The sequence below is a fragment of the Mus caroli genome, chromosome 16 (assembly GCF_900094665.2).
Source record: "Mus caroli chromosome 16, CAROLI_EIJ_v1.1, whole genome shotgun sequence".
NCBI classification, from domain to species: domain Eukaryota; kingdom Metazoa; phylum Chordata; class Mammalia; order Rodentia; family Muridae; genus Mus; species Mus caroli.
The window spans coordinates 13,576,170-13,587,028 of NC_034585.1; the positions used below are offsets into that span (position 1 = coordinate 13,576,170).

At 49.0% G+C, this 10,859-nt stretch overlaps 2 protein-coding genes across 4 annotated transcripts in view; one reads left to right on the forward strand and one right to left on the reverse strand.

Annotated features, from left to right (window-relative positions):
* Ypel1 (yippee like 1) overlaps positions 1-8,681 on the forward strand; it is an 18,042-nt gene extending 9,361 nt beyond the window's left edge. For 2 of the 3 annotated variants that reach the window (XM_021184550.2, XM_021184551.1), the window contains 3 exons: positions 3,164-3,207; positions 3,625-3,733; positions 6,181-8,681. In XM_021184550.2, coding sequence (XP_021040209.1) covers positions 3,164-3,207; positions 3,625-3,733; positions 6,181-6,267 — 240 coding nt within the window. In that variant the 3' untranslated portion in view covers positions 6,268-8,681. The remainder of the gene's footprint in view (positions 1-3,163; positions 3,208-3,624; positions 3,734-6,180) is intronic. The other variant, XR_002379950.1, reaches the window with a different exon arrangement.
* The window catches only part of Ppil2 (peptidylprolyl isomerase like 2), a 24,566-nt gene continuing 22,010 nt past the window's right edge, over positions 8,304-10,859 (reverse strand). Inside the window, exons 20-21 of the mRNA XM_021184549.1 lie at positions 10,562-10,683; positions 8,304-8,864 (exon numbers count right to left, since the gene is read on the reverse strand). Coding sequence (XP_021040208.1) covers positions 10,587-10,683 — 97 coding nt within the window. The 3' untranslated portion in view covers positions 8,304-8,864; positions 10,562-10,586. The remainder of the gene's footprint in view (positions 8,865-10,561; positions 10,684-10,859) is intronic.

Here is a 10,859-nt window from a genome sequence, read left to right on the forward strand (position 1 = left end):
AAATCTTAAAAAAAAAAGAAAAAAAAAAGGAAGAGATCAGAGTCCTAGTAGCCTTGGAGGTTTGCTTAGTAAACTAATTTCCTTCCACTGGCCTCTGCCTCCTAAGGTTCTCTCAGCTCCCAGTACCGGCACTGCCGGGACCCAGCCTCCGGCATGCGGGCCTTTGGAGAGCATTCAGGACTCAAAGCACAGCACCAGCCATGTCAACTCTCCTCTTCTGAGTCGTCTTCCTGCTCAGGCCAGGACGCCTCAGTGCACACACCTCGGAAGTAGATCCCAGCACACTGGACGCTAGAGCCACCTCCATGAGAGCTCACCAGTCTCAGGTCCATATTTGTCACTTAACAAGGAGTGCTCTGGTCTGAGGAAGCCCTTCCCACCATGGTCTTGATACACCGCCATTGCTGGCCTTGAACTCAGAGATCACCTGCCTCTGTCTCGAGAGTCCGAGGATTGGAGGTGTGCACCAGTATGTCTCACACATCTGTGGTGTTAACTCACAGTTCCTGTTACCTCCGGTGACTCATGCTACTGCAGAGTAGGTCTCCTGCATCATCTCTTCCCAGCTGCCCCCGTGGAAAACCCAAGAGCTTGCACAATGTACAAGCAGAGGAAGAATTCAATGCTGATGGGGGTGCACAGAGTCTAGACATGAGTATCAGGAAAACCGAACATAAAGGGGGTGGAGAGGTGGCTCAGCAGTTAGAGCACTGGCTGCTCTTCCAGAGGACCTGGGTTCAATTCCCAGCACCCACATGGCAGCTCACAACTGTCTGTACTGCGATCAGACACAAACTACAAAGTCACTTTAGGGGCTATTCCTTTTAAAGCTGAAAACTTGTTTGTTAGTTTTAGACAGGATTTCTCTGTGTAGCTATCATCCTGAACACACCCTGAAGACCAGGCCTCAAGTTCAAGGATCCACCTGCCTCTGCCCCTCTGCGCTTCTGCCCCTGCCTCCTAAATGGGATTAAAGACATTCATCACTATACCCAGCTGAAAATGAAACTTTAAAATCAATATTATCAATGGCAGAGCACTTGTGGAGCGCTCGGCCTCACGAGCCACCTTATCTCCTGAGACTAGGCCTCTCACTGAGCCCTGAGCTCTCAGAACCAGCGGGACTTTCTGGCCAGCAAACCCCAGGCATTCACTGTCCCCGCCTCCCCAGCACCGAGGTTACAGGTTTATGCAACCATGACTAGCTTTTACTTTTTTTTTTTTTTTTTTTAAGATTTATTTATTATTTATTGTATGTAAGTACACTGTAGCTGTCTTCAGACACTCCAGAAGAGGGCGCCAGATCCCATTACGGATGGTTGTGAGCCACCATGTGGTTGCTGGGATTTGAACTCTGGACCTTCGGAAGAGCAGTCGGGTGCTCTTACCCACTGAGCCATCTCACCAGCCCTAGCTTTTACTTTTAAAGGTCATGTGATGAGTGTTCTGCCTGGTGCCAGCTGAGGTCCCTGCAGGACTGAACTTACAGATGGTAGAGAGCCACGTGGTGCTGGGAACTGGGCTCTCTACAAGAGCAAGTGCTCTGAAGTGCAGCACTAACTCTCCAGCCCCCATGCCCGGCTTGTAGATGTGTTCTGTTTTCTTTTGTTTTGTTTTTTTGTATAGGGTCATATTGTAGCCCTAGATGGCTGGAAACTTACAGAGATCCAAGTGCCTCTGCAGGCTAAGGACTGGGATTAAAGGCGTGCACCACCGTATCTGGCCCTTTTAAAATTAAAGTTATTTTTGCATGTTCTATCTACATGTCTGTACATACCTGGTGCCCATGAAGGCACAAGAGGGTGTCAGACACCATCCCCAACCAGATAGTTATGAGCCACCAAGTAGATGCTAGGAATTGAACATGGGTCCTTGATAAGATCAACAAGTTCTCTTAATTGTTGAGCCATCTCTCTGGCCCTGCGCCTGGCTTTTAACATCTTCCAAGATTTTAAGAATGTGTCTGTGTGAGAATATTGTGCACCTGAATATAAGTGCCCTCAAAGGCCATTCTCAGTTTTTCTGAGACAGGGACTAGCTATGTAACCCTGATTTGCCTAGGACTCATAATATGAACTTAAGGTGGCCCCCACTTAAGGAGCTCCAAGATACTGGAATTATAGATGTGGATGTTCAGCTCAGGCTAGGGTTTTCGTTTTGTTTTAATGTCAGTAAAAATGTGAAGAAACGGGGGCTGGAGAGATGGCTTAGTGGTGAAGAGCACTGACTGCTCTTACAGATGGTCCTGAGTTCAAATCCCAGCAACCACATGGGGTGGGTCATAACCATCAGATACCCTCTTACGGTGTGTCTGAAGAGAGCTACAGTGTAACTCACATACATAAAATAAATATTTTAAAAAGTGAAGAAACTTGGGCTGGAGATATGGCTCAGCGGTTAAGAGCACTGACTGTTCTTCAGAAGGTCCTAAGTTCAAATCCCAGCAACCACATGGTGGCTCACAACCATCTGTAATGAGATCTGACGCCCTCTTCTGGAGTGTCTGAAGACAGCTACAGTGTACTTACATATAATAAATAAATCTTTAAAGTGAAGAAACTTCACCTTGTCTAATTCTTGAAGATAGCGAGCCATCAGAATTAGGTTAGAAGGTGTCAGTCATAGGGGGTGAGAGAGCTCAGCTGCCCCGAGTGCTCAGTGCTTACTCTGCAGAGGGCCTGCATTGGGTTCCCAGCAACATGATGGCTCACGCCCTCCTTTAACTCCAGTTCTGTGGGATCCAATACCTCTTCTGAGAGATGAGAAGAGTCTGAGGAGTCACTTAAGCCTACAGAGCCTACTGTTTAAGGCTGATTCACCAGGTTTTTCTCTTTTAACTGTTCAAGCATTTTCCATACTTCAGCCTTTTGACTAACTGGGGCTGAAGGTGTGCCCCGGGGCCAGCTCTGGTTTGCTGTGAACTTGTGCACATGATTGCAAAATGGCAATGATGAAGTTTAGATGCAGAATTGTGACTTGGAATGGCGCTTTTATAACCTGTCCCAGCAGATGCCCAATCCACACGGCATCAGCAATTGCACTTGTGGGTTGACAGGTGGCCCGAGCCAAGTGACTGCACCTGCGCCTCCAGCATCCCAGAAAGCCGAGCTGCCAAGGGTTTGCTGGTGCCTCTGCTAACACTGCCTCCTCCCTTTCTTTGCAGTCCTTTCAGGGAAGCCAGGGGCGAGCCTACCTCTTCAACTCTGTGTGAGTACATGCTGTCACTTGTGTGTCTGCCTCTGTCCCTCTGCCTGCTCAGTGAATAAGGGCTGGAACGTGTATCTGAGCCATACCAGTCAGCACCATGATCAGCTGGGAAGAACCTAGCCTCCTGCATCTGTGTTTCTGATGCAGTCGTTGTGTCTGAGAGTTTAGCCTCCAGTCCTGACACCTTAGGATTCCCTTGGTGGGCTGGCTCTGTAGTAGAGTGCTTGCTCAGCATGTTGAGGCCCTAGGTTTGATTCCAAGCCCTATAAAGAAAAAAATATTTCCTTCTTGCTAAAGTGCCAGTGGGAGAGCCAAAAAGCCTGTGATGACCTGGATGAGTCTGTCCTGGTGTACTTATGATGTGGGGGAGGGGAAGGGCAGGGAGACCTCCAGCACAGCCACCCTGTGTCTTCACAGGGTGAATGTGGGCTGCGGCCCCGCTGAGGAGAGAGTCCTTCTAACCGGGCTGCATGCAGTGGCCGACATCTACTGTGAGAACTGCAAGACCACACTCGGGTGGAAATACGTGAGTGCCTGGGCGTGGGAGGGATGGTGTCCTTAAAATTCTGTGGGTGCTCAGAGGGGAAAGCTTTTTTTTTTTTTTTTTAAAGATTTATTTATTATATGTAAGTACACTGTAGCTGTCTTCAGACACTCCAGAAGAGGGCGCCAGATCTCGTTGCGGATGGTTGTGAGCCACCATGTGGTTGCTGGGATTTGAACTCTGGACCTTTGGAAGAGCAGTCAGGTGCTCTTACCCACTGAGCCATCTCACCAGCCCGGGGGAAAGCTTTCTAGAACACATAAAGTCCTGAGTTGTGTCCCCAGAACTGAATAAAACTGGTCGTGGAGCAAGGCACAGTGTTCAGTGAGTAAAAGCACCCTGCCACCAAGCTGGATGCACATAGGAGGGAGAGAGAACCAGTTCTTGCCAGGTTTCCATTGAAAGCACCACAGAACACAAATGTGTAAACACACAATTTAAAACAAAACAAAACAAAAAAAAGGGCAGGCATTTGAGAGGTGGAGGCATATGGATCAGAAGTTTCTGGGGTACAAGATTCTATCTCAGAACAAACACTGCAAGTTCCTGTTGTTTCCTTGGAACAGGGCGGAGCACACCTTGTCCACCATGACACTCTTCAGGAACAAGGGTCAGTGCAGTCCCGGGCTCTCCCAGAGCTCTGTGCTCAGACCTTGGCCTGCCTGTCTCCAGCTTCTCTCCATACATAAATTGATTGACATCTCAAAGATGACAAGTTTGCCACTCTTGCCTTTGCCTTATTTCCAGTCCTGGAGTTTGAGGACCCCTCTACTGCAAAGACTAGACCGTGTGCCACCCACTCTTGTCTCCTGAGAGCCACTCCAGCCGCTGTGGTTCTGAGGACTTGTGTTTGGGGAAGCCCTTCTATTTCTGCCTCTGCCTCAGCTGATTCTACTAGAAGCCACCTGGCTCTCTCATGATAGAGCATCCTGACAGCCAGAGGCCTGTTTTGTGCCTTTTTCTTTTTGCATGTGTTTGTGATGTGCACACTTGGAAGCTGGCTGGTGTCAGGTGTTTCCTGAATATCTGCTTAATTTGCTAAGGCAGTCTCTTCCGAAATCCAGGTTCACTGCTTCTTGTTTTTTTTTTTTTTTTTGGGTTTTTCGAGACAGGGTTTCTCTGTGTAGTCGTGGCTGTCCTGGAACTCACTCTGTAGACCAGGCTGGCCTCGAACCCAGAAATCCGCCTGCCTCTGCCTCCCGAGTGCTGGGATCACTGCTTCTTGTTTTAAGTTAGCCATCTTGATTCAGGTTTCTCCTGTCTGGATTCTCATGGGTCAGGGTAGCATCCTCTTCTTTCCTTGAATTTGTGACCATCTGGTCTTCCAAACTCCTCATGAAACTGCAAAGGACCAGACAACCCCACAAAGCATTAGGTTCTGGGAAGCCCAGCCCTTTACCTGATTGGCCGTGTTGTCCCTCTTCTGTCTTCCCTGCAGGCACTGCAGCACACTGCTCACCATTTTTGCCCCACCCCTGCTGGGACTTGCCTGTATCTAACAGCCAGGCCTCATCCCCTGACAAATGTGTCTGGGGTACATCTCCACAGGCTTCATGCTATAGCTAAGGGAGCCTCATGGTCAAACTCTCATAAGTGGTCTGCTGTGGGCTGGGAAGATGACTCAGTCAGTAAAGTGCTTGCTATGCAAGCAAGAAGATGAGTCCAGACCACTGTCACACATGTAAAGAGCCAAGTGTGGCAGCGTACATTCATAACCCTAGTGGTGAGGAAGCAGAAATAGATCACTGGGTCAGAGTAAGTCTAGCTGAGTCAGTAAACCCTAGGCTCAATGAAAAACTGTGTCTCGAAATAAAGTGGAGAGGGGAATGGAAAGATGGGTCCGAGATCCCAGGTTTGATTCCCAGCACCCACATCAGGTAGGCAGTTCACACCGTTCCAGTGTTTTCTGGCCTCCATGAGAACTGCACATGCATGATGCACAGACATATGCAAAAGAGACATACACGGATACGCCCATACACATAAAACAAATTAAAGTGAAATAAAATGGCCAGCGGGATGGCTCAGCAGGGGAAGCACTTGCAGATGTGTGATGTCCTGCATCCCATCTGCAGACCCACAGTGAAAGAAGATTCCAAAAGGCTGTGCTTTGACCTCCACACATGTGTACACGTCTGCCCCTCCATACTAATAACTAATAAAACATTAAGAGAAACATGTAGGGCTGTCAAAACACCACCTCAAACTCTTGGCCTGTGTGCGTGCACACACACAACTTCACCTGTGTGCCACCACCTCTATTACTCTGAAACATCCACATACATCACCTAGTGAAATGTGGCCCGTGGACCCCACTGGGCCAGTGCACAGCTCAGAGATAATGAGTAGAGATAATGCTACTGTTCCCAGGACTGTAGTGAAGCAGGGAAGTAAGCGTGTCCTGAAACCTCTCTACTTTTCCCCTCAAGGAACATGCCTTTGAGAGCAGTCAGAAATACAAGGAAGGAAAATTTATTATTGAACTTGCCCACATGATCAAAGACAACGGCTGGTAAAGTGAAGTGGTCCACTCCTGTGTGAATCCTATTTTATGAAAGCTGAGTCTACAGAAGATCTAGCTTCTTGGTGACAATGCGTCTTGAACTTAACCTCACAGGCCGGCCCAGTCTCAACACTTGAAGGTGTCTCTAGGCTATCCACTTGGTAAGGTGCCCATCTGAATCCCCTTCGTGTACAGTGCGTGTTTGGAAGTCTGCGTTCTTTTTCTAACATCTTAAGTTCTAGAGAAAGAATTGACCAGCTGGTGACTCACCTGCCTAGTGAATACTTTCTTTTACCCTACGCCTGCAATGCCTGGCTGTGTTCTCACCAAGCCCAAGTCCCCAAAGCCGAGAAGCAAGGTCCCTCTCACAAGCAAAGGCATAGTTACCAGAAGTAGTCAGCAGATTTAGATGCAAAACATGTCTCCAAAAACTGACACCAGCCACTGGTAACACGGAAGAGAAGCTAAGGAAGCAAGCATTCAGTGTACATCTTAAGCCACTGAGCTGACTCCCTTGGTGCTGCGGCAGCACAGCGGCTCAAAATGTAGGGCTGGTCCCTGCCACAGAGCAACAGGCAGGGTTTCACTTTATACCCTGGATGTACTTGAAATAGTTATGCATACGGAGGCCAGAGCCAGTAGGGGAAACTGCAGAACATGAGTGTTTTCCATGATGAAGGAAGCGTTAGCTTAGTATGGGAGCTACCTTTTCTGCCTGGAATCACCTCATGACCTGACAGGGAGGGATCTGGGCCATCCCCCAAGCCCAGGCTCTCAGATTTGAAGTCACAACTCATCATACTCCTGTGCATCTATAAGGAGTGGCCAATTTGCAGAGAGGGTGGAGGCCAGAGCCATTCCCAGATAAGTTTCATTGTTTTGTACCCTCCCCAGGGCAGAAGGGCAGGAAGTAGGCCTGTGAAGGCTGAGAGCCCTGGAGCTGCAAAGGCAGCATTCCAGGAAAGCCATAACACCGGCTGCCCTAGACACCCAGGTAGTCAAAAAGCAGTTTCTATCTAGTCCTTTGGGCTCCAGCCCCAAACCTGCTAAACCCAGATCCTCTGGCCAGCACAGGCACTCCTGATCACGTCAAAACCTACATTTTGGTGCCATTTCTTTGCCCAAGATTGGAAGCCTGATAATACAGGAAATGCCTGTGCAATGCTGGTCCTGCCCAAGCTGCTTTTTTCCCAACTACTTCCTGTTTCCCTCTAGACTAAGGCTGGCAAAGCAAAGTGACTCTACCAGTAAGGTAAGTGCTGAAACTCAGCACAAGCAGCCGTGTGACCTTGGCAAGGCTCAGTGCCATCCTTATCTAGGAATGAACACTAGTCAACAGCCAGCTCAAACTGGACATGCCCACCTGGCTAGTTTTTAATACTTTTCAGAGTGGGAATTTGGTGGCTGAGGCATGGGAGGCTGGATTTCCCCAGTGGGAAGAAGGCAAGGGAGACTTGAGTACATCCTTATAGATGCCTCACTAAAGCTGAACAGTCTTGGAGAAGTCTTCTGTATATACTAAGATTATATTTAGACTTTATGCTCTGGGCGTGCTATCTGCCCCTCAACTGAGCACTCTGTATTGTCTTTTGTGAGAGCTCTGACTGGAATGTTTTTTGCTAGTACTCTATATGACTTACCTGTATTGGGGAGTAATGGATATAAACAAACCATTTATCAAGGTTTTTTTGGATTTTGCGTTGGCCTTCTGTGAAATATAAACCAAAAGAACTAACCATGAGCTGGCTTCAGGGTAAGTGATGCAAGACCACAACCAGGCGTGCTGGTAAACCACTGAATGTCTCACCGCCTTACATTTCTAAACAGCACCATTCTGTTACTATTTTAAAGATGTTTCCTTCAGAACAGTGGGAGGTGATACCAGGTCATAAACGCCACTTTGCGTCATAAATCCACTTTGGTCATAAATCCACTTTAGAAATGTGGATTATTTCCTTGTTGTCTTGTTAGTGTATACATAGTATTTTTATACCTTAATGCTTATTCTTGATGGCATCTGTCAGGTATTTGAAAAGATCAGAAACGAGATTTTTTTTTTCCCCTCAAAAAAGTCCTTTATTTTCTGATGAGCTCATCAGGCAGTTTTCAAAATCCAAGTGTCTTTACTGTCTAAAACACTACCATTTAAGCTGTAGACAACCGACCCATGGAAATGCAAGCCCTGGTGATCTGTCCTCTGTGCTGGAGGACAGGAGAGGAGGACACAGCTGCCTGCCCTGGGGACAGGTGTCGGCTGCTGAGCAAGGCTGACTGCAGTGCTGTGGAAGCCACACGGAGTTCACCATGAGCAGCAGGACCAGCAAGCTCGAGCGAACAGAGCGCCTTGGCCTCCCTGTCTCCTAGCCAAAGCTGTCAGCCCCCTGTGGCGTATCCGTGGGAGGTATAAAATAAAGCTCCTGTCACACAGCAAGGTTCCCGGAGTGGGGGTGGGGGCGGAGATGGGGGCGGCGGCGAGCCACGTTCCTTCCTGCAGCATCCACTAGGAGCAAAGGATCAGGGTATCAGGGTCTCAGAGCCCACTGAGAACCCAGGGCTTCTGGGGTCCTGATGCTTCTGACACCGCCTTGTAGTAAGTAGCTTGTGAGTGGCCTGAGAAGAGTGAGAGAACACAGTTAGGCACCAGCAGCCTCTCCATGCAGAGCTCCCTGCTACTACTCTGCCCTGTTTAACTTTTTCTTTTTTTAAGACAAGGTATCATAACCTGCCTCTTTTGTTTCTTGTTTTTACTGTAGAGGACAGGATCTTGCTGTGTGGCCTAGACGATCCTCCTGCCTCCACTCTTATCTAGCCCCACACTGTGACCTATCATTGCCTATAGCCAGATGAGTCAACAGAGGTGTATAGGAAAGCAGGCTGAAGGGCAATGCAGTCTGGCGTGTGAACTGCCATCCCAGGCAGGTGGCTATAGTGTACCAGGCTGGAGAAGTGTCAAGGACAGCCATGGGTGAGCAGCAGTCATACCCTGAGATCATGCAACAGCAGCTGGAAGGGGGGGGGGGGCAGTAGAGCAAGGCAGACTCCCAGAAATACAAAAGGCCTATGGTTTTAACATCAGAAATATAAACAGGTACCAGCTACATCCCAGAACCAAGAACTTTGGAGATTTTGTGGATTCAAGGTTTGGGGTAAAAAGTCAAGCCTAAGTTACAATGTAGTGTGGCATACTCTAAGGACAGTGCTTAGTCACAGAGAACACAGTGACATGACACTGCCTCCACAGGGGGAATCTGCCCACACTTGATAATCAGCTGTGGAAAGGTCCCCGGGGAGCAAAGCGCTGTGACGAGCAGGTGGCTGTGAGTGATTTGGACATGTGGGCCCAACAAGGCCTTTTCAGCATACACAATGACAACTGTCCTAGAATCAAAAGTTGGTAAGCCAGGCATGGTGGCGACTGCCTTTAATCCTTCTCAGAGTTCAAAGCCAACTTAGTCTTACATAGTGACTTCTAGGACAGCCAAGGGTATGCAGACAGACTGTCTCAAAACATGAGTAGGTGACTGGTCAGGAGAAGTCAGAAGGAAGCCACCTCTTTTTTTTTTTTTTTGGTTTTTCGAGACAGGGTTTCTCTGTGTAGCCCTGGCTGTCCTGGACCTCACTTTGTAGACCAGGCTGGCCTCGAACTCAGAAATCCGCCTGCCTCTGCCTCCCGAGTGCTGAGATTAAAGGCATGCGCCACCACGCCCGGCTTGGAAGCCACCTCTTTGTAAGGGCCTTTGGCTCTCATAAGAGCACATACTAACTGGGCTCAGCAGGTCACCATCATGGATGCAGAAAGGTAGGCGACGGAGTAGACAGGACAATAGACATGCTTGTCCCAAGCAAGGGAGTACAAGTGCTTTGTGGAAGTGGTGTCAAGACCATAAGACCCCATCACGATAGCCTGGGAGAAGAAGCTCCTGCCTCAGGATCCAGACTCGGTAGGGTCTGAGTGAGGACCATTTTCAATCTCCTTATCTAAATCTCTCTGAGATCAGCTCCCTATGTAGCCAGGGTTGGTCTTGGTATTCTCAATGCTGGGACTGACTATAGGAGCGCCTTGGAAAATCTCCATTTTTAACAGGACACATAGGTGGCAGCACTGGTCAAGAAATGTATTGAATATGCACACAGCCATCCTGAGGCAGAGACCATGGCACCAGATGAGGGTGGGGATGCCAGGAGTCCCAGGGGTTCAAACTGGACCCAGGTCTTGAGCAACAGGTTTATTGGCTCATAGCCCAAACTGATGGCAAGGGCAGAAAGCTCAGGGACAGACCCAGAAACCCACAGCCCTGCACCCCTACCAGGATCCCTGAGGCCAGCCTGCTGCTACCAGGAGCTGAAGTCCCCAAAGCCCCGACTGGGCCTTTTCTTGGCCGTGGGAGTGGCAGTGCTGGTGGATGGTTCTTCCTCTGCTGATCGTTTCCTGAGACGTGAAGAAAAATACTCCAGTTACCACAAAAGAGCCGGGAGCCGGGCCGGGCGTGGTGGCGCACGCCTTTAATCTAAGCACTCGGGAGGCAGAGGCAGGCGGATTTCTGAGTTCGAGGCCAGCCTGGTCTACAAAGTGAGTTCCAGGACAGCCAGGGCTATACAGAGAAA